The sequence below is a fragment of the Vulpes vulpes genome, chromosome 7 (assembly GCF_048418805.1).
Source record: "Vulpes vulpes isolate BD-2025 chromosome 7, VulVul3, whole genome shotgun sequence".
Lineage (NCBI taxonomy): Eukaryota > Metazoa > Chordata > Mammalia > Carnivora > Canidae > Vulpes > Vulpes vulpes.
Window position 1 is genome coordinate 50,722,204 of NC_132786.1, and position 24,092 is coordinate 50,746,295.

At 42.5% G+C, this 24,092-nt stretch overlaps 1 protein-coding gene across 33 annotated transcripts in view; it reads right to left on the reverse strand.

Moving 5' to 3' along the window:
• Positions 1-1,988: 1,988 nt before the first annotated feature.
• STOX2 (storkhead box 2) overlaps positions 1,989-24,092 on the reverse strand; it is a 215,174-nt gene continuing 193,070 nt past the window's right edge. For 13 of the 33 annotated variants that reach the window (XM_072763817.1, XM_072763830.1, XM_072763825.1 and 10 more), the window contains 3 exons: positions 23,041-23,193; positions 13,765-16,030; positions 1,989-8,475 (listed from right to left, as the gene is read on the reverse strand). In XM_072763817.1, coding sequence (XP_072619918.1) covers positions 8,280-8,475; positions 13,765-16,030; positions 23,041-23,193 — 2,615 coding nt within the window. In that variant the 3' untranslated portion in view covers positions 1,989-8,279. Of the gene's footprint in view, positions 8,476-13,540; positions 13,590-13,760; positions 16,031-18,167; positions 18,241-23,040; positions 23,194-24,092 lie in introns of those variants that run through there. The other 20 variants (XM_072763836.1, XM_072763835.1, XM_072763839.1 and 17 more) reach the window with 4 other exon arrangements.

Below are 24,092 nucleotides of genomic sequence, written 5' to 3' on the forward strand. Positions count from 1 at the left end.
TAATATATATGATACTATGTAAATATAGCATTAGTACACAATACATAAAATAAAAATAATTATATATATATATATATATTCACAGGTAAATAATTGAAACCAGGAAAGAGTCCACACATTGGACAAGAAAACATAACTACAAACAAACAAAAATACTTGGTTAAGCATAGAGAAAAGTAATATAAAGTAAAATAAGCCCAAGGAAATAGAAAAGAAAAAAATGCATGGAGCTTTACAACAAAGGGAAAGAAATTGGGGAGATGAAGGAAGGTGACCCAGGAGGAACATGCTGGGTGCACTTCAGGGTAACCCATCTAAAGAGGCATCTGCAGAGGCCCATGCGGGCTGGAAACACAGGACCCTCCCTCCACTTGACCCACAGACACCAGATCTGAGGAGGAAAAAAACACGCTCATCATTGAACCTCATGAGTTGTTTTGTCCCTTGAATCCCAAATGAGCATCTCTGACCTCACCTCTCATCAATACATCGTATCTCCCTCTTCCTCTTGACATAGCACTTCTGAGGCAGTTCTTTTGAGAAGATTCACCAGGGAATAAAAAAAGAAGAAGATGATGATTCACCAGGAAACCCTGCTCAGCCTATCTGGAGGGCCGGTGCCTTGCTTTGCCTTGACATTGCTGGCTGGTGGGGTGTGCTCTGTAAATATTCATCACACACACTGACTCCATGTGTTACATGATTAACTATTTGCTTTACAGGAAAAGTCTGGAGCCACCGGGCCCAAACGGGAGGAATATCGTGAAATCCAAGTATTCCCACAGTAGGGATATGATTTCACAGTTAAATAAATTATTAAAGTCAGGTGAATACCTTCTTTTTAGTATTCAGTGGCTCTCGATTTCACAGCTGTCACAGGGCAGGAGGTGTACACTGAGCACTCTGCTTGGCTTTACGGAGGAAAAAAAAACGCTACCACTCTAAACACTTAAAAATAAGTTAAAACCATACCATTTCCTTTGGAAAGAAAAGATTTTTATGAACTGTGACTATTCTCTCAAAGGAATCAGAATCCTGCCTTCCATCTTCTTATTAAGTCACCACATTTCCTCCATGTGTCTGGGTCACTGGATCACTCTGAAAGGAACGTACAGTTACCTTGCTTTTTTTTTTTTTTTTTAAGAACAGTAGCTTTTGGTCCTGGTGTAAAACCCACATATTCTCCCAGTATTCTTGTTCTTCCTAACTTTGTGCTTGACAAATGAAGTGTCTGAATTGAGACAGTTTGAAATATATAGAGACGAACTCAGACAAGAAAATAAGAGTTGCCCTTCAAAATGGTCACCTTGGGTTCTCCACGCTCGTCCAAATGACACTGTCATCATCAGAGGACCACTCTGGGTATTGCCTTTACAAGAAAATCAGGCTCAACATTATAGCTTCCTATTGTTTTTGACTAATAATGCTGTTTCCTAGCTTCCTCATTTGCTTGACAGTAGATTACTTTTGGCTTGAAAAAAGGAGTGTGTTCTCCAAGGACAAAGATTTGCCACTGTGAAGGACAGCCAAGAGAGTTATCTAAAAGATTCTGGAGACAGTGAAACACGGAGGAATTCCCAACTTGTGCAAGCATCTTATGGGAATATGTGGATAGCACCCCCCCACCTGCCCCCCACCAGTGTTCACTGGAGAAGGAATCACGTTTATTTGGGGATAGAAGTTGTGATGTGAGGACTAACAAAACAGACCAACCCCACTGCTTTCTAATTTCACAGAAACGTAATCCTGGGGGTCCCTAAGCCTGACTCTTTTAAATTTGAATACTTGCCCCAAACTGGCTTTTTCAGTACGCCTGGAAAAAGATTCCGATCAGATTATTTCCCTTTTCAGTTGTTTTAATTCAAAAGCTCTAATAACAAAGAGTGTTCACTAAAACTTTGTTACAAACTCCTATTAGTTGGAGAGAGAAAGAAAGTGGTCTCACCTCAAGTATTTTCGCTCAAGTACCAAAAAAATCCACTTAGACATATAACCAAATGTTATTTAATATCTTAAAAAGTAACACAATCCAAAATGGATATTTCACACAACACTACATAAACAACATGAACACAATATTACCATATGGAGGGACTTTCAAATATAGACTTACAAAAATCCCTGTGCTTTTTTTCCTTTTAAGTTATTATACTAAGCATGACAAGCCATCATCATTTACAATATGGCACACCGACACGATAAAAACCATGTTACAAATGTGCTGTCATAAATCAGTAACATTAGGGAAGACATTTCATGAACTGTAATTATTTCATATGAAATACTATACAATATAAACAGAACATCCATCTTGGATGACCTTTACAGCAACCAGAGACCAAGTAATTTAAAGTTTTTTTTTTTTTCAGTGCAAACACATTTTATTCAAGGCAGTCTTGGCTGCAAAACTCCTTTCTAACATACAGTAAATCCCACTTGCACTTCTTAATTCATTTACCCCAATGCAATAGTCACATTCAGTCACTCAGAGAAAGATACCTGCAGAATTATGATCCCTTTAAACTTAATGTTGAAATTTAATTGTCTTCTAGAAAGTAGTATCTATGTCAACTACTCTAAGGACCTTAATTTGTAGCTGTCAATACTTACATGAAGGTGACCCCAGGGCAGCTCTAGTCCTAACCCATCATGTGTGCACAATACCACACACTATTTTGCCCTTTCCTTCCAATGTGGAAAGCGTGGTGGTGGATCAGTATCTAGGCGGGGAGGTAGTGGGAAGAAGATAAGGAGGAAGGACCTTGGAGGAAAGGTGGGCAAGGAGCTGCTGAGTGTGTACTTCATGAATTTCCCATAACTGCAGAGGACTGATACTGGAGGAGCTCTCGGATCTCAGATTTGGTACCTCTTTTTGGTGGGAGCAAGGGAACGGGGGTGCCAGGGTCAGCCTTTGGACAGGGAGGTAGGCAGCTGTACGTGGACCAGCCAAGCCTCTAGCCTTACATTTGCTGCCTCCCTTGTGAGACTCCCCTTCCCTCGTTGGCAGGGTGTGTGTGTGTGTGTGTGTGTGTGTGTGTGTGTGTTCGCATTTGAAGCCAACAATGAGCAATTAAAGCCCTATAACATAATATACAGTCATAAGAAGGTTTAGTCCCCCTTGAGCCTTTTAGAATTCTCAACCTTGCAAATCAGCAACTGTAAGTCATAGAACAACCGTAAAAACACAGGATTATGCGTTAGAGGGGCAATCACCAGGGAATCCCTCTCTGGGATGCTGCTGCAAAAGGCGCAGAGATGAACTCAGTCAGAGAGATGCCAACGCCTATTTCAAACACGCCAGGAAATTTAATCATGAATTTGTTCGTATACATAATTTATGAAATGCCTCCTAAATAAAAATCTATGGGAAAATATTGGATGTATCCTTAATACTGTAGAACCTTCTGGGAGAATGACGGAGTGACAGCTGATTCTTTTATCTAACTTGGCGAGGATCAGACCGATAAGTAATCTCCTTCCTGCCCGTATTTTACTAAACCCAAAGCAAAGCAATGTGTTCTGTGCTTTTGCCTTTGTTCTTCCTGTGTTCTAGCTTCCTCCCCAAGCCCTCAACGTGTGCAGCAAGCCTGGCTCCTCGCTAACAGAAGAGAACGGGCAGGACAGTGATGGGGTGGCGGGGGGGGGGGGGGGGGGAGGAAAGGACAGGATGACTTCTGCTGGGGGGCTCTGCTGTCACCTGCCAGCATGCTGCTAGCTGGTTCTGTGACCGGCCTGTGGCAACGGAGAAGATCCTCAGCAAGGATCTGATATCTCCGAGTTGGAGAAAACACTTAGAACTAGATCAGCTGCCTCGGAAATCCAGATTCTTCCCCTAGGACTCAGTATATATTGTACTGAATTTCTACTGTGCTAACGCAGCACGGTGAAGAGTACTTGATAAAGTTTTTAATTACGATTTCTGTTTCAGCACCTTCCACTGCCCGGAGCAGTCATGTTCCTGAAAGATGGTATTTTAGCACAGGAATTTTCAGAAGCCCAATAGGAAACTGTAAACAAGGGTGTATGTCTAGGATCTGCCTCTGACCGCAACGGCTTTGGGGTGGGTTTTGTAAAATTCCAAACACCCTGACCTTTTTGAATGAAAATGGACAAAAGTATACAGTTGTATTAGTTTGCTTCGACTTTATTAGCACACATCAGAAAAATAGCATCGTATTTAGGGATTTCTCATGATGGTCTATCAGACAGATAGAAGACAGATCATTGGTAGCTGCCACTGAGTTTCTGGGTAACCTTAAGTCCCCCCTCTGTCTGTCCATTTCAAGTATGGGTATCACAAATAGGACTGGCTTCGTTAATTGTTTGTCAATCGGAATGCTTTGGAAGCACTTTGAGATCCCCAAAGGAACTGGCAAAGTCATGATAGTTTGTTGTTGGCTTTTAATCAAGTTTCAAATACTGCCCGTGTTATAAATGGCGCGACCTTTCAAAATAGGTTCTCTATTGTATTGTGAGCTATATGCCTATGATTTAAGTTAAAAACTTTATTTTCAAGTACACTTGGTGGCGATAAGTGGTTTCTCCTGGGTAGGATTTTACAAAGCTGTGCCAACCTAAACCAAAACCAAAACCGCACAACGCTTTCTTTTTCATCGAACAGGTTTTTCTCCCCATGGCGACTGCGGTAGGATTTAAATTTATACCTTCGAACCGCTGGGTTGGGCTCTGAGAAGGGGAGACCTGGGAACGGCTGGTGTTCAGGTCATCGTTAGTCCAGATCAACTCTCAACTTATGCTTCCTAACATCAGAGAAGCACTGATTTGCTATTTTTATCCTGCTTGGTTCCCCCAATCAGCTCTTCTATCTGTCTTCTCTATTTGATGGCACCCCCCTCCCTTTTCATATGCTCATTAAGGTCCCCTGAGATGTGCAAAATATATAAAATGGAATACACATTATTTAACAGAACTCAGCTCTTCTAATTAAGATGAAGTTTGGGCTCGGTGTGGTAGCAGGTGAGTGAAGGCAGAGAGGCCCAAAGTACTTCAAAGCCGGCACAGTCCAAATTTGCCGTGTGTCTTCTGCTACTGAAAACCTAGAATTTCCAAATCAGATTCTTACAGGAGTAAACAGCTCGCTGAACTATGTTTACCGCTTGGCTCTTCACTGGAGAGAACTCTTATTAGCAGGAAAGGGGCGGGGGGGGGGGGGTAGGGAGAGACAAGAAATTTAAGCTTCCTTCTGTTCGTCCGCAACAAAATCAAGTGTGCTTTTGTGGGAAAGAGGGGAGAGACAGGTTTACATCTGAAAGCGAAGTAATGCCGTAAAACAAAAGCACGGCCATGAAAAAGTCACGAGTCCACATGGGCAACCACTGACACACACACAGAACGCCATGGCCTAATGTTTACGAAGGTTTCAAACTTTGCTTTGCTGAACAATACACTTTAACACACTGCTGCCGCTTCATCAAATTTATGGAGGTAGTTATATGTAAAAATAAAAATTGCCATAAAGGAATATGCTGCATCATAATAATACATAAGTGTGCAAAATGCCGACAGACGGGTTGACCCTTTCAAGTTGAACGCTACACAGAGATTCAACCAAATTCAGTCCTGTAAACCTTTCAGCTGATAAACTCGAAGTGAAGACTAGATAAGCAGCCACGTCACACAAAGCTATCAGTTCAGGGAGGAAAAGGATGTTGGCAAAGCTTGGCGTGGGCTGAGCGTTTGGTCACCGAGAAGCCGGCCCGCCGTGGGTAGAGCCTCTCGGGGCACGTCTCTAACCTGCTTCCCGCTGCCACTCCTCCCCCACCCAAAGGCTCCTGATTAGCCGCCTACGGGGACATCTCCGTAGGGACCGTCTGCTTACGTCTGTATCATCTTTAAAGCCCAACTTTTCCTACTCTAATGGCTCCAGGTTGAAAGGGAGCCTCTTGTTGCTCTTGCTGTTTTTAAAATCATGTACCCTATAGCATCAGGCAAATAGTATACACGTTTTAATAATATCTTCTGTAAACCTGTTTCTTGTGATATAGCGATAAGTTCCTATTTTAAAGCTTCTCTTCAAGGTAATGCTTTCCTTTCCTGTCCACACAGCATTTGATTATGATAATGGCTACTTTCAGAGGATCAACTAGAGGCTGATGTGTTATTTCAATGGTTCCGCTGTTTATGAACTGATGGTATGATTCAACACTCGAGAGCAGGTTTTTTGGAAAAAAAGAAAAAAAGAAACGAATTTAGAACAATTTAGTAACCGTATGGTATACAACTCCCCAAGGAAAGAGACTCTGTGTATAGTCTATTAGATACATTATCATTCCCTCTGGACATATTTAAGCAATGAGACAAATAGTGCATTTTTGGGTAATCGGGGCATGCCTTGGAGGAAATAAGGCATGAGACTGAAAGCCAACTGACTTAAGCATTTTAGCGGTATAAGGGTTTAACCAAGAAATGTGCTTACGTTTCATTATAAGCACAAAAAAGGAACCTAGACTAAACTCGATGAGTCCAGTTTGACCTAATGCAACTTCCAAATATCTGAAAAAAGCATGAGGCCGCATCCACATGCTTCAAGAATTGGTCCAACTGTGTATAGGAGTGCATTCTTTAAACAGATCACTCGTGCTTGAATCTACTACCGAAGCAGAAATGTTTCACACATATCTTATGCCAATTACGTGGAAAGATTTTAGATTTATTTTTGGATATGTATCTTATGGTTATATGGCTCCAAACATCACATGCCACTAAACTTTTGGTCAGACCACTTACTTGTGTCCTACGTAACCCTTCTGCAAATAATTTTTCATTGTCTACACATTTACGTCCATTGTTCTCATAGAATGAAATGGGGAACTTTGAAATGTCTCTTTTCTGTAAAGTTGAAGCTTGGTTATTTGTAATCCCTTTTTGCTGCTGAGTCGTCCTTGTATTCAATGCGACATTGTAAACCAAAGCGAAATGTTAACAAACCATTTTGAAATAAGTTGGGCTAATAACTATACATCCACCTAAAAATGCCTCCTGAAATTGGTTACAAAGTATCTGTAAACATTACTCCGGCATAGTTCATGTATGCATAATTGTTACTCTGATAAATTTTAGGGGAGTACAAGTTCAGATTATACCATACTTGCAGAATGAGCACATTCTGTTGGTAATTACATGGGCACATGTATATTTCTAATCAAAACTTATTTTAAAGTTTTCTCTATAGATATCTTTCCAGGAATAAAAGGCCTGAAGTTCAACTCTCCCTAAATTTGCTCTTTCCTATAACCACTAAAAATGATCTCCCATAGCCTAATTTAGGCATTCTATTTAAAACTACATAAAATAGATTAATGTCCTTCCATTAGAAAGAATAACATCCCCAGGCCATACTCTTCATTTGTATCACAAAGAACATTTTGCTTTTAAACAAACTAATTATCATATCTATTATAGTAAGATAGGATCATCATAAGTTTCACAAGGAGGAAATCATCTTCCTTAAATATCTGATTGACACCGTGAAAGAGTCCCCATTTCCCTCTTCCATCCCTTTAGTGCTGTGCCCCAGCCAGGCTGGGGATCCCCTTCCTTCGTCCACTTCAGCATCAGAGGCCTATATTCCTGTTTGTGATTATGGAAGGTTAAAAATCAGACAAGCATCTGTTACACTTATAAACAAAATCCTGAAAACAAACACTCCCAGAATTTCGATCATGACCCCTTCTGACACACTTCCACGGGCTCCTGCAAAATCGTGTCACAAAAACTCACAGTGAGAAATGACTGGTGCATAAACAATTCACACACAAAGGGCTGGGGTCCCTTCTGGTCAGTTTGACATTGATTTCCCTCAAGGTGGGCCCTGGCATTTGACATTTTGTGGTGGCTTACTTTTTTTTTTTTTTTTTTTGGAAGTGTCAAGGATCAGTTCTGTGGCACCCTCTGACCACAGACTGGGAGCAACACGCATCTGTGGCATTTAAAAATGGAATTGGCAACTTCATGACATTGGAATGCATATCACACTTACAGTGTCTAGACTTTCCTATGTGTGCTCAGTTACAAGTAGTGAAGCAAAAGTATACATATCACCCCTACTGCTATTCGGTTGCTACAGAGCCATAAATGTGAAAAGCAATACTCTGAAATAAAGATTTTTGTTTTTTGCCCTAGCCTACTTAGCAGCACAGTTTAAGTAAACACAAAAACTGTGGTCGAGATGCTTGTCTTTCCCAAGATGTAAACATCAGTCCCAGTGTCGTAAACTTGGCTGTATCGAATGAGACAGGAGATCTGGGGCAGAACCACTGTCACACACTAGTAACAGAAGCTTGCAAGCAGTTGGAAGGTTTCTGTAACTTCTCTGCTTCATTCGTGGCGGGGTCCGTACTCGCTCGGAAGCTGAAGGCCGGGCCAGCTCCACCGTGGACGGGGCTCAAGGTAGCATTCTGACGACGGTTACTTTCAACGATGCTGGACGTGTTGGAAGCCAGGCTCTCCCGAGTGCTAAAAGAGTAAAAAGGGTTTGTTTTGTTTTGTTTTAAACATAAATAATTATCTCTTGAGCCCCAGGGGAAGAGCAAATGATGTAGTTAATGGATTTCCTCTGTTGGTTTATGATGTCATATATACACCACCTCACACTGATTATTCACATATGCTCCTCCAGCCGGGGCTCCAGAAGCCTTCACACACACACATTAGTAGGATCAGCGGCACCCTGAATAAAGGGGTTTTCATACAGCTAAATGCACTTTAAATGTTTTCCCTTCTTTCCCATTCAAGGAAACCGCTTCCAAAATTGAAGTGATAGATGGCTATCGCGTTCATTTTAGAGACGAATCCTCTTAAATACACATACGTGATGATTTCATTTCAGGCTGCAAATTCACTGAATAAATGAATAAACTCAATGTTGCCCCTAATGATTCTGTTTTCATTCCTGATTAGCAGATTTTGACTCTGGTGGACTTTAAGCACGCCATTAGCTAATTTGCCACCCTGATGGGAATAAAATTAGTCTTAAAACACTTTGCACCTCTGTTGCAAATTTTAACACTTTCATGGAAATACACTGTATTTTCAGATAAGGAATCTTAGATTCTCCCCTATCCCCCCATTCATTTGTGAAGTTTACATCTCCTCTCCCTGACTTGGGTAGAAATATTTCATTTTTTCAAGGATTCTTACAGAATAGAGGTGATCTAAAGGCTCTAGTGTTATCTACTTCTTTTTTAACTTTTCTTAGTTAGAAACTCTTGAATTTGTTTTATTGCTCCAAGAGATTCAAAACACTTTAAATGTGTAGGGCAAGAGCAAAAATAAGATTACATGGCCAGACTGACAGGAACCGAACAGGTTCCATGTTCAAAGTCCTCAAAATGGCACTAAGAAACTTGGTTTACAAAGAGACTGAAGAAACCCCACTGATGCTCACAGCATCAGTCCACCCTACTGGACAGATTCAAAGTTTAGAAAATATTCTGTGACAGTTGGCCCCCATCACTGATGTAAGCCTGCTAAAACTAGCCAACAGGTCTACTGTAGGAGACATCCTCGCCACCTCTCTTTCATTCCCCTACTAAATTAAGAGCAATTTTGTCTGAACCCCACACAGGTTTCTCCCACTAACAGAGAATAGGGTGTTCATATGACATCTTTTAAGCCAGAATGGTGTAAAGAGTATACACCTGCTTTCTGAATGCTCCCATTAATGCCTCTTATGCCTCTTCACTTTTACCAAAGACCTAACGTTAGTCTCTGTTTTTGCTAACTGAAAGAACTCCAAAGATTTCTGCTTTCACGAAGAAAGCCGTTACTAATGGAAGGTCTTTGGAAAAAGCGAAGCAAAGTTTCGGAAAGCGGGGGATGCCTGTACTTTGGCAGCACTTCCTAGATAATGGCTTATTTCATCCTAACTCCTTGTGGACTTGAGTTCGCTTTTCATCAGGGAGCCAAGAGGTAATTGTTTAAAAGAAAGTTTGTTCACGGACTACCAAAAAGACAACTGGATCTTTCCTGACTGCAAAGTACACCTCCAGGAGGTTAATACGTTTCTAGAAATCGATCATGTTCTTTCATTGTGCTTACGGCAGATCTGAGCATACCTAAAGAATACCCCAAAACATCATCACCAAAGGGATGGAAAGTGCTAGACTCACCTACTTACCTGCCTTACGCCTTCCCTAAGAAAATTCCCCACTGGCTTGCCAGCACCATAGCTGAGACACAGGGTCAGGCAGGGGAAGGAAGAAGGGCAGTCAACATGTAGAACCCCAAAGATTTCATGACACGTTCCTTCAGTTTCACTCTTAATCGTGACAGTAACTTTTTACAGTTTTTTACTTCCCAATCTAAAATGAGGAGAGTTATGGGCTCTACCTACTCACAGAGTGATTGTGAAGAAGTAAGCACTGAATCTGTACACTAAAAAGCTAGTTACATCATAATTACTTCAGTTGTACATCTGGCATCTAACATCTGGCAACTACTATGAGTTGGTGTCAAAATCCATAAATTACTAATGACATAATATTTTCTTTAGAAAAATGCATCTGAAGGTCCAAAGGATCTTAAACCAGCTTAAACCTTTGAAGCCCACTTCTGAGGTACTGGCTTCATATTCGTCAAGTACCTGCTGTATGCCAGGCACTGTGCACACACATCACTGCAAGAGATCATCTACGTTGGGAGCTGTCTGTGCTCTAAGATGCCTCTGACTGCCTTTGGCCAGAGCCGTTAATAGTGATAAATATATACAGCACTCCACTTCCTCCAAAGGATCTATTTCATTACTGCTGTAATAACAAGTGCAGGGTGTGACATTCATAATGAAGGTTCTGGGTGTGATGATGCTAACGGAGACAGAGCCATTAGCAGTAAAAATATTCCTCAAATTTGGAAGTTCTTACTTTCTTGAAAAAGAAACCCAATGGGGTGCAGCCTTAAAAAATAAGATGTCAGGATTTTAGAAGAAGGAACCAAGCCACTGTACTGTTCACCCTGGATGCACATGCTCCCTTGGCCCCGCACTCCGACAGCACATGCTCGTGTGCTACATTAAACAGACCCGTCCCTGACAGCTTCATTACCTCTGCTTTTCACACTGTGTCTTTCAACCAGTTTTTGGCCTCATATTTGGAATCTCAGGCTTTTCAGGTCAAGATTTCTCCTTTTCAATATTACATCTCATTATCATAGTTGAAGCTTCTACTCTTTTTTCCTTCACAAAACCCTTTAGCTCCCAACGAAACAAACTCAAGAATTTGGGAATGTGGCTGAACATGACTTCTGAGCCAGCACTGAAAGCTGGGAGTGTGGAGATCACCTTTCTTGGTCTCTACTGTTGCTGTTGTTGTTGGATCTTAGTTGCTCAGTGGAATATGTACTGAAAGATTTGAATAAATTGCCCACTTGAGGTTTTTGTATCTCACCCCAATGGAGAGGTAGCAGCCGGGTGATGCTATGTGGTTAAAATACTCCTCATGCTGGAGCCTAAAACTCCCTGTAACTCAAATATTCTCCTTCATAGACTGTCCTCACGCCTCGGAAAACAACTTAGCTGATTCACTGAGGTGTACTGAAAACACAGTTTAAAAACCAGTTGTGACCTGACTTCTAACCAGAGGATATTAAATATGAGAGGGGCAAAATTAGGAATTGTTCTGTAGATTATCTAACAGCATGAAATTTATGGGTGATCTATGTATTCCTGTAGAGAAAACTCTACCTAACAGTAGTGGACAGACCCATAGCTAAATGTAAGAAAGCTGTCTTGCCTCAGAACGATCTTACCTCCTACCATGACAAAGCGTTTAGCCTTAAGTACATCATTAAAGAAATGAAAATAAAACTTACTTCAAGGAATAATCTCATTCATAAATTCTGCATCCCAAATTTAGAGATAAAATCATACATTCTGTGGTAAGACTGGTTCAACTATTTCACGAGTATTTGTGTTTATTTGCCCCCAAACAAACAAAAACATTCAATAGCATGGGGTGGTAGGCTGTTGAGTTAGAACCTATTAAACTACTCTCAATGTCTCCTTAGCGATTATGTCTGGAGGAGTGCAGTCTTCCCTCTGTGGGGGTGCAGGGGCTGAGAGGGCACAGTGCTAGGTCAGAAACTGTGGTGCGAAGAGCACTGGGCAAGCAGAGTCTATATAATAAGAAACAGTCGAACACAAGGTACAGGCAAATAAACCACACCCTCCGTAAGTGATGGTTTGAACGTCTACCATCAATTATAGACCTTCAATTATGCCTCTCTGGTATCCACTGTTAGAAATTCGAGAGAAAAAAAAAGAGAGAGAAGAGGGAAATAGAAAGAAAAGGACATATAAAATAACTGGTAAATAAATTAAGATTTGAGGCTAGCGTTTAAAAAATATTTAGTAAAAGTTATTTTGTAATAAAGTCACTCAACAGGTAGGCCAGTCCTTTTTAGACTGAGTGCCATGGCTCCCAGAGGTCAGTGTGGACTCCTTGAGGGACAAGCAGGGGAGATGTGGGGCTCCTGGCCTCACATCCACTTTATCCAGAGCACCACCTCTGTGGTTTGTTTAGACATTAGACTCCCACACATGTGTTAACTTGGAAATAAAGGTTACACGGCAAAAATCATCATCATCATAATCAAAAACTAGCTCTTTAAGACATAAAAGCCTAATATGGGACAAATTAACGACTCCCGATTCTGATTAGGCATGCTCTGTCCCCAAATTATCCAGAGATAAAGTGAGATGATCACAACAGAACTAAGTTTCATTCTTAATAATTAAAATATATGAAGTATAGAATCATATCTGGGTACTTGTTAAAATTATAAGTATCGGAGAATCTTGGGAATCGCAGCTAATGAGAAATGTCCACCTCTCAAGAGTTATTTCTGCATCTCAGAGTCACCAATCTGGAGTAGAATTTAGAAGGAGAATTAGGTCCTGAGTTGCCCTTTGAGGAGAAGGAAGAATTAAGGAGGAGAAAAGGAAGTTCCATAGACTCTCTTTTGCTTTCTTAACCCCTGAACCACTTGAGCGCTCTGGACATGACCATTAGGCATTGCACACTCTCTGCTGTTAACGCTTTGCTGAATTACCAGCTATGATTAGAGCCCCTTAATAGGTTGTGTCAGTTCTGCAGGGGGAGAGAGTTGAGTGCAGACACAGGCTTTGATCTAATGGGACACAGGCCCCTCACTGTTCTGTGAGAGACACAACGTTCCATTCCTCTGTGGATGTGAAGTGTTGGAGAAGGTGGGGGTGGGGTGGGGAGCACACAGAGTAGGGACTGCAAAGGCAACAAGCATCTAGATCCCCTGAAAAGGTGTTGACATCTGCTATTCCCACTAAAAGGACCTGTCCTTGAATCAATCAATTTATACCCAAGCCCTATCCAACCCCAACTGACTACTGACCACTCATTCTACTCAAAAAGTTACTATTTTTGAGGACCAAAAAAACCCCCTTCTTTTATCAGCATGGTGGCAATATAAACACAGAAGAAAAATCCTGGAAAATGTTGGTCCTAGTTAGATTGGCCTGATGCAAGTTTGAGAGAGGGAGCCAACCCACCAGTCCAGATTGGTGATCTCTACAGCTGCAGAAACATTTGTTTCAATTCCTGAAAAAGAAGTTAGAAACAGGTTGTTAACAGTACAACTCATACAACCCTTAACCCGCATCCACAGAATTAAAACTGTGAAATCAGAAACTTTTCAAGTTGTTTGTATAAAGCCCCAGGCCCTGATAGGTGTGTGCGTGTGTGTGCACGTGCGCGCAGAGATGCCTCTCCCTACCGTGGGGAGTTGAATCCACTGTCCACAGTGATGCTGCTACTGTCTATGCTGTCGAGGCGTGCCGAGTGGGTGGCTCTCTGGTTGCTGCCACTGTCGGTCTCTTTTGGGGCAAGGAGGGTGAGGTTCTTTTCAAATTTCCTCTGTAAGTCTCTTTCCTTCTCCCTCTCAAGGAGCCACTGCATGGTGCCTACGTCATCTCTGTTTTTCTCCTCGTCCGTGTTTTTGTTCGCCCCTTCCTCGGAGTCGTCGTCATCAGAGACATTGTAATAGTCAAAAGAGGCTTCCTGGTTCCCCCCTGACTCCTGCTGACGCTGGGAACCAGGCATGGCTGGTGCCACCGAGGTCCCCAGGGGCGGCTCCAGTTTCTCGCATCGGCCTGGCAGTGCGTCGGCAGGTGTCTTCGGGAGAGATTTGAGGAGGGACAGGCTCGATTTGTGGTAGCTGTTTACAGACAAGGTGCTGTGAAGAGGTTTGAACAGTGTGTCTTTGCTGAATATTTCTTTCCTCTTGTCCAGGCTGCTGGGCTCGGCGCCGTGGTGCTGGACGAGGCGTCCATTGGCAATCCCTTCTGCCACCACGCCCGAGGCAGCTGGGCCCCCACCTGGCCCTTTTGGTGACTCCTCCTTGTGCCCTACAGGCTCTCTGGAAGAATGTGGGGCCTGCCTATCAGACAGAGGCAGCTTTTTCACCCCTTCTGCCAGAGTCAGAGTGTCATGATCCTCTTTGTTTTTTCCCAGAGGTGATGGGGCCGTGAGGACCGTCTCACTGGAGGTGTTGCACTGGAAATAGTCATCTGTCGCTGTTTTTGTCGGACAAGAGCTGAGTTCCCCATAGGGTGGCAAACTCTCAGGTGGTTTGCCTGGCTCCAAAAGGCTACAAGCACTGGAAGGCTCCTTGCTGCCACTGACGATTTCTGGAATACACACCTCTTTATAACTTGTGGATGAAACATGAGCCCTTTGATGACCAATTGTTTGTGCAGGCCTTAAAGTACTGTCGTCAATGTAGGATTGGCTGGGGGTTTGGTCATCTTGGCTACAGCCTTCAGCCAGGTCTTCAGGTGTCCCTAGAGAAGAAGCACCCAGAGGGCCCTTTGAGTTATCCATTGACCTGGATCTCTCCTTGGCTTTGCTCGATCTCTCATTCCTGGACCTTCGGTCCTGGGTATGGCTGTGGCTTCGGTGCACTTTTGAGTGGGAGCTTCCCCTGGAAGGTTCAGGAAAAGGCATCTCAGTTCTCCTTTTGGCCAGTTCTCCAGACACATCCCATTCTGGTGTCATGGGGAAATGAGACTCAATCACGTTCGTGTTGCTATGCATGATGAAGTTATCTCCCTTGTGTTCAATGATGAAGCAGCCCTCCCTGGGTGCCCTGGTAAGAGGGTCACAAAAGTCATACTCTCTGTCACCTGGGATATCCAGATGAGAACCATCCGAAGGGTCTCCTTTAGACACTCGTGTTTTGCTGTGTGACCGAGACTTTCCATGGGACTTCCGATGAGTCCTACTCTTTTTACTTCTTCCACTGTGATGGGCAGAGGACCCGGCTTTACTCCGATGCGCTTTTTCTTCTTCAAGTTTCTTCATTAGTGCAGTGTGCCTCATGACATTTTCCACGGTCAAGTCCGGGTTAATACGCCTAATGATTTCCATTTCGACTTCCCTAGGGATGGTAGTTGGTGTGTCTTCATCTCGCAGGGGCCACTCCTCAGGAGGAAACTGGGCAGAGAAGTTGGCGAGCTGTTTGGTCTTGTCTTTTTTAAAACTTAGCCGGAATAACTTGAGCCCAAATTTTTTGGACTGCTTTTCACTATCTTTAGGTTTTGAGAGAGTTTCTGTCTTGTAAGAAAAGTTTACAGTACTTTTGCTCTTTTCAGTGGGTGGCACCTGGCATAGTGAAGGAGGGCAATAGGGGTCTTTGCAGTCCTTGGCAGGTTTTCTCTGCAGAGTGGAAGCATGCATGCTGTGCATGTCTTCTCTGCAGCAGTGGCAAGAGTCGCAGTGGTTTCTGGGCAATGTTCTTTCCCTGACGCAGCCTGAGGCAGAGGGCGTTATGGTTCCGGGCTGTGGAGAGGTACACTGAGACCTGTCAGGTATCCTCTCGTCCAAATGGTACCATTTACTGTTAGTTCTTATGAGAGAAGGAGTAATGAAATAAGTCTGTGGGGTCACGATGAAATAGCCATCCGGAGTTGGGTAGATCTTCCTCTCCCGCACCAGCGTGTTCAGCGTGTGCCGTAGAATTTCTTGGCTTGGGGTGGGAACACCTAAAACCAAAGGGAACACAGACTCATGAGAACGTAGAAGGAACTTATTGCCATTTCCTGATTTTTCAGAATGTGCTATGAACTCAATGTTTGTACCCCCAACCCAATATCCCTATATGCAAATCCTAATCCCTGATGTGAGGGCCTTTGGGAGGTAACTAGGTTTAGAGGAGTTCCTGAGTGTAAGGCCCTCATGATGTACCCTCATAAGAAGAGGAAGAAACCGGAGCTCCCCACCTACTCCCACCCCAGCCCCACTGCCATGTGAGGGTATGGCCATCTTCAAGCCAGCAAGAGGGCCCCTCACTAGACACCAAATCTGCAGGTGCCTTGATCTCAGAGCTTCCAGTCTCTAGGACTATGAGAATTAAATGTCTGTTGCTTCAGCCATCCAGTCCATGGGATTTTGTTACAGCAGCCCAAACTAGGACAAGACAAAATCCTGTTAATTTTGCCAAGCTTCAAAGTATTATTGCACCACAAGTCAGCAGGACTCAGAGGTGTTCAGGAAGAGACTTGGAAGCTAGGTGCGGCGAGGCTGGTACTGTTGTCATGAGGCCTTTTACTGAACTGAGCCATCAAAGGCAGAATATTTTTAAAGGAAAGGGAAGTGAAAAATGTTCTGCATGATGTCATATACATTTACAAAATAGCCCTTCTCAGTACAAAAAACTAGGGACACTGAGTTGAAACAGCTGTCTTGGCATTCAAAAGCAAAACAGAACGCATACAGAGGCCACTGTATACCCTGGAAGCTATTCTATACACTCATTTTTCAAGATTAAGCTTACTTAATAAACTAAATTTTGTAAGTTACATAAAAGAGCAATTAGACTTGACCATGGCTGATGATGCACCCTCCAATTCAGAAATCATCACCTTCAATTTTGAAAGTGACTACAGTAGTGGTAATATTCAAGTGAGAACATTCTCCTTCTTGGACTAAGTCAGCAGGATGGAGGTAGTTTTTCTGCCTCATAACCAGACAGCCCTAATAAATACACCTGTGAAATCTCAGATGCTCTACGTCTGTCTGGTCACTGAGTCTGAAACTGCCATACTCACTAGAATAGAAATTCCAGAAGAAAATGACAGATACTTCCCGGCACAGTGGCAGATACTGTTTTCAAAGGGTTTTGTGCGCATGCTTATGCTTTGTGTTTCTGAAGAGACAGAACGAAGAGTATAAATTCTTAAGAGAGTACAAACTCTCCAGGTAATAGGGCATTTACTTATTTCTTGGGTATTCTCCATCCCTCGGTGCCATGCACACTGAGGATGGTAGTACTGACTAGTTGGATCCCAATGATACAATTTGGAAGTAGGTCCAAGTAGGCTGAAATCATACTGCCAATGTTCAACCGTGTCTGACCCACAAAATGGCAATTTCATGTGATTCAACCCAACACAGTTAAGGCAGTGTCACATGGAGACTGAAAGCCTTCATTCCAGAGCCACACTGCTGGATTCAAACCCCAGCTACATCACTTTTAGCTTGTGGTAGTGGGTGAATTATGCAACCCTCGCCCCCCATGTCATTCCTCCATTTAAATCTAACCCCCCAAATCTCAGAATATGATCTTGTTTGGAGCCAGGGTCTTTCCAGAGATAAACAAGTTAAACTGGGGTCTTCAGGGTGGGCTCTACTCCAACATGACCAGTGCCCTTGTAAAGAGGGGGAATTGGATGGAAAGACAGGCACAGAGAGATGACAGTGTGGAGAAACGTGGTAGAAAATGTCCATCCACCAGCTAAGGAGCACAGTCTGGAAGAGTTTCTTCCCTCAAAGACCTCAGAAAGAACCAACCAACTGTGCAGATACCTTGATTTTGTAGAGTGAGCCTCCTGAACCGTAAGACTACAAATTTCTGTTGATTAAGCTCCCTGTACTTTGTGAGGGCTGTGCTAGAAAACTAATACAGCTGGTATCGCCTTAGGCAACTTAACTAACACCTCTGTGGGCCTCTGTTCACAGTCGTCAGCAGGTGGATGATAACAGCACGTACCCTCATAGGGTAGTCTTGAGTTTAAATGAGCTTCAAGTCTGTAGAGCTGTGCCTGACATTTAGCGGGGGCTCTAGAAACATTAGCTATGAATAGTCTCAATTTGGGGCAGGACCCATGGAAACCAGATTACCTTCAGAGAACATCGTGTAGCAACGTAGAACAGCAGGGTAAACTAAGTTTAGGCTCTTGCAGTCCTTCCAAAACTACAAAAGTGGGATACGAAAGCATTAGTAACAGCCTGGGAAAGAGTCCATGCATGTGATGTGCCCTGCCCATCCATCTGTTACCATCTTCAGAAGGCATCCTTCTTGGCCGAGGTGGGAAAGGTAACATTGCTTATGCATAATGTCCTGTGTAGTATAATTACTTAATTTTTGAGCTGCATCCTTTCCCTTTAGTCCAGGGCTCTCCTCGAGACATGTATGGGGTTTTTTATGCAAATGGCTTCAAGGCTGGTATAATAACAATTTTTAAAATTGTTATGATAGTTTCTGCACAAAATGAACTCTAATGGAACTAGTGATACAACCCAAACCACATATATGAAAGTCCTGAGTTCTGTCAAAAAAAAAAAAAATGCCTGCACCTAAGAGAAGCAAATTAAAAAAGATTCTATAGCCTCCTCACAACCAGGGCCTTCTGCTAAACAAGTTTGGGAGCACCATTCACACAGACTACCACTCCCAAGATGAGACACACTAGGCACACTGCAGCCTCACGGGGGATGCCCACTGGGGTTGCGTGGCACAGCATTGTGGGTGGCCAACCCAGACCAAAACTAACTGTATCTTACTCACATGGTAGCATGCCTGCAATCCATACTGTAAGAGAAACAAGTTCTTCAGAAAAAGCGGTAAGGCTCATTTCTCAGAATTCATGATTGACCAGTTTACTCTGCTGCTGTAGTAAAGGCAAGCTGAGCTGTAATGCAGAAAAACAGCTAGTACCACACACAGAATTTGCTGACTGTAGGCCTTCCAAGTGCTGATCCCAGAAAACTCAGGAACCTATGCAGAATCATGACTACGGTGTCGTCGTGTTTATTTGCCATTAAGAATAAGTGCTTGGATTGTTCCCAATTGAAGGAGTAAGAACAAGTTTCCAAGGAGAATTTACATTTAAAGTTTTCAAGTTTATCAGTCCAACAATGTTTAATTTGAAAAAACAAGCTAGAAACATTCCCTGTCCAATCCACTTTCCACCCTTCCACTTGTGAGTTTTCAAAGCTCTGTGAGTCACTGATACCTAGCGTGATTATTTTATTATGAAGCCCTCGTAGAATGACTGGTATTTTCAGCTGTCTCTGAAATCCAGACTTCCATGAGAAATCTGCAGGGCTCATCTGGAAAAAGAGATGGCTGTGATGGGTATTTTCAATGTTTTGCACATTCCACCACTTCAGATTCTATTCCCAAAGTTCACCACGAATTTGGATTTTGAGCGCTTAAAGAACAAAGATATGTCCAAATTGGGCCGAAACCTAACTTCTCTCCTTTTCCACGCCTTTACATCTTTCCAAAGCAAAAACAGATACCTAAAAACACTGCATGACAACAGGATACTACTCAGACTTGCATTATCTCTTTAATCCCACAAATCTGACAACCATGGGAACAGATAGCACTTGCACACATTCTAGATGTTAAGCATTTCAGACAGAAACTTTGAGTGGGCTTCTTTGGATTAATTCTTCTCGTGTGTGAAGAACACTGGCTGAGGGAGATTTCTGCAAGAACTGATCTAAAGAGATGAGTTGGAGGTAGAACATGGGGTATATAACATTAACATTCTCTAGTAAATTCGAAAACCAACTTTGACCCCATTAGCAGCTCTTCTGAGGGTCAGATTTCTTCTCAGGAAGACCCAACTGTAACAACTCAACAAGTACTAGTCTGACTTAAATGATCATTCTTGATGGACGGATGATGAGTACTTACTTAGCTGAGAAGCAAGTATTTACTCTTTTTATACCTTAAAAAAAAAAAAATTCTTGTTTCTGTAATGGAAACTGGTACACAAAAGTGGTTTTTCAAAATTCAACCAATATAGGAAAACGATAAAAGGGTTCACATTTCAGGATGTCAGACATTCTCACAAGATGGCTTTTCACTAAAAAACTCTTTTTAGACTATGGATGTCCAGAGCAGTAATAGAGGCCAAAATCTAGACTATGCTTTTTATTTATATATTGGCATTAAATATGAGAGTTCAAATATTTTAATAATATTTGGTTAGACTTCAAAACTTTATTTTCAAACAGTAAGCTTTAAAAAAGTAAATAGTCTCAAAAAAAAGTAAATAGTCTTACCTTAAGAAAACAAAAAAACCCCATAAATATATTTAAATCCCTCCAGAGTTTTAGCACTGTCACTGAAAATACATTTTCAAATAGAATTTGAAAGTATCAAGTTTCTAAACTGTTTTGTTCTGAAGCTTAAATGCTAGCAAAAGAAAGGAAGGATGTCCAAGGAAGGAAAGAAAAGAAAGGAGGGAGATAAGGAAGGAAGAAGGAAGAGAGGCAGGAAATAACCTCATTTTATGAGATACTAGTTTAAAATATGGAGGTATTGCTGAACAAAGCTTTAAATCATTACTACCATACCGTAAACCTGTGGCTGGCACACTTTTTCTGTAAAGAGCCAGAAAGTAACTACTTTGTGAGCCGTATGATCTCCCAGCTGCAACTACTCGATTCTGTAACTGCAGTATAAGCAGCCAAAGACAATACATAAATAAGCAAGACTGTGTTCCAATAAAACTTTATTTACAAGCACAAGAGGTGGGCCACACTTAGCCTGAAGCCATAGTTTGCCCACCTGTCCCCTAGACTCAGGTCTGTAGAGTGTTCTCCACCCCCACCACCCTGCCCTGGCAACTGGGGTAGACCAGTTAGTCATCAGTGTCACACAGATGAAAAAGGTTAGGTTCGCTCCTCTCAGTCCATCTGACAAGGCCTTGAGATCTAGGCCCACTTAACATAAAAGCTAGCAAAGCAGTTGTTCTTCTAAGCACAAGTGACCTATGAATTTCTCTCTAAAGTATCCCAACTTAGTGATACTGTAATCAGCTGCTTGGCAATTTACTATTTCATTTTGCTATTTTCCACAATTGACTATTACATACTTGCCCTCTGTTCTTCCCATTCTCTATTTTATAGCCCAGTGATGGGAGAGATGTAACCAATTTTGGAAGAGCTATGTGATCTCTCATGAAGCTACTAAAAATAGAGGGATTTTAAAAGCTGCTGGTCATTTGATGTCAGAAGTGGCTAACCAGATAGAAGGCTAACCAGACATACCCAACCAGATATAATGTCTTTCTCCACAAGGGCATTACGTCTATGAACAACATCAGTCTCCTTAGGTCGCTCTCACCTGGGACTCTGATTATCTTACTAATGGAAGGAAAAGGGTTTGCCTGGAAGGTAACAAAGAAGGCAACCAGTGAAGAATATTCAGAGATAATATTAGAAAATTTAAGGCAATTTGTAGGTTGCAAAGGTAGATTTTGTGTTAGAGTTTTTCAACAGTATATATAATTTCAAAACATGTTAATTAGAAAACTGAAGAAGGGAGAAAAAAATCACTGGGAGAGAAATATGAAGTTCCTTCGGGGCAAAAGGAAAAGTGGTGAGACTCAGGATGGTAGATGAGTGTTTAGTTTAGAAGTAGTCCCATGGGTTGGGTGCATTTTCCTATACTTTGACCTTAAATTTGACAGGTTTGCTTTGGCCAATGAAATATTAGTAGGTATGGCGTGACCAAAGGGGCTGAAGAGCCCTTGTACAACCAGGCTTGTTCTCTTGTGCCTCTGTCAATTCCAGTGAGCAGAAATAGGCCTCTACTTGTCTCTTTTCTCAAAAAGGATGGGGTACAGGTGGAGCAGAGCTACCTGGGCAGGTCCAGTCTGGATCAGCTGACTCTCGGAGAACCCACAGACAACCTGAGCTAAATAAATAGTCGTTTCTGGATACCACTGACTTTCTGCGATTGTTACCCAGCATTTGAGTAGCAAAAGCTAATGGATACAGCCTATAGCTTCTGTTTACCAAGGTCTCTTCTAGGTTGCATGAAAACTTGTATCAAGGGTTCATGTTTAATGCTAGCATAGGTTGAGTCCAAGCCAAGCTGGCAAACTGGTGGCCCAGTGATGTGTTTTATTTGACTTGCATGTCACTGGCACACATGTTAACATGTGTTCACACACATACACACACACACACAAACCCCACACAATGGACAATAGTTAAAGAAGTCTACAGATTTCACATAAAACTGAATTTTTAGGTTCTTCTGAAGAAAGTAGGAGATTTACAACTCTATTTTTTGCAGGGGAGGGGGTGGCAATACACTGAAGCTGAGTAGTGGGCTGCCTCTCTTGAGGTAGCCCATGCAGTCTTTAGCTTATCACTGTTCCTAACATCTTCTGGCATTGGAGGCACCAAATGCCATTCATGCATTGATAGGCAGTTGGCCTACTGTCTTCTTTTTATAATATTTAAGAGAAAAGGAAACATTTTATTTTTTTAAATGGGATCTTAGCTAATTTATCAAATAGCATATTACTACAACTCATCAAGCCATGACCCAAGCATTCAAGATGTATTTCTTTTTGACATTACTGTCGCTTTAGTGTAAATAAACCCTTGGGACGAAAATTTTCTGACACGCTCCCATGAATCATGATGTTCATATATTTCGAGAAGGTTATGTTGAGGTTGAACAGAACCTTGGTAGTTTTTGCCAGAATTCTTTATGGATTCTGATTCAATTTCCTCTTCTCGGTCCCAATTAAAAAACTATTACAGCATTACGTGAAGACAGCAAATTATTTTTGAAGTAAAGAGGTGCCTTGACTTTTAATTATAGAACTGAGAAAAGTTTCCAGTTTCCAAAGAGTTTTTTTTTCTTACTACATTTAAATGGGTGGAACAGTCCATGTGAAGGCTTAGAACAACCAGAACACACCTCTATTTGCAAAGTGCTACATTCCTTTCCCATTACCTGGGAAACACGTGGTCAGGTGCTCCATCAGTGCTTCTTGGGTGACAGGTTTTCTTGCGGAGTTCATTGCTGAGATGGCCAAGCAAAGGATTTCCCCAAGCGGGATAAACTGAGATTGACTGATGGGAGACATGCTGATTGGTGACACATCACCTGCAGAAAGACAATTTTTTCAAGTAAGCGGTTCATTCAAGACCCGGCCTTTCGCCACACACACACACGCACACACGCCCCCTCCAGACTCTTGCCTGTTCCCTGTATTATGAACATGACCCACCCTGAACACAGCAGTTTGTTACGGCCACAGTCAATGCCACTCAAGTGGGAAGACATCCACAGAGCGGTGGAAGCTCCAACTGCCTCGACAAGTAGAACCTGCCTTGAAAACCTGAGATCTCACTGAAACCGACTTACTACCGAAAGGTGTACAGCATGAGACTAAAAACTGAATTCTGAATTTATTAACTTGCAGCTGGTTTATTTAATAACTGCCATTCTCATCTCCACAAATGCACTTGTGCAGAGACTTTATTCATTCATCTGAATGCTCAGTGCCTTTTATGTGTCAGGCATTTGCTGGGGGGCTGGGATTTACTCGGGAAAGAGAGTCATCTCCCCTCCCCAAAACATCCCTGCTCTCGAGGAGCTTCAATTTAAGTGGAGGAGACAGAGGGGTAGACCAGAGTTCCCAGTTCACCAGAGAAGGCTGCACAGCCGACACTAGGGCAGAGAGGAGCAGGTAGTGGTGCAGCAGCACCTGGGGGTGAGGGTGGGACTTAGAAGCAGAAGTGAGAAGCTTCCCTGAGGATGTGCAGCCTGAATCCAGTGCTGAAGTAGGAGTGTGCCTGGTGGCTGGGAGGTGGGGGGTGTTGGGGAGGCGGTGGGACCTGTAGACAGATGTTTGCGGGGAGTAGAAGAGAAGGGGCACAGGTACGTAGGGACAACCATGAGGGAAGAGCTGAGTGCCCCCGGCCTTCATCCTATGAGGGATGGCGAGCCACAGAAGGAATTTCAGGAATGACAAAGTCAGATGTGAACTTCAGAAACAGGAG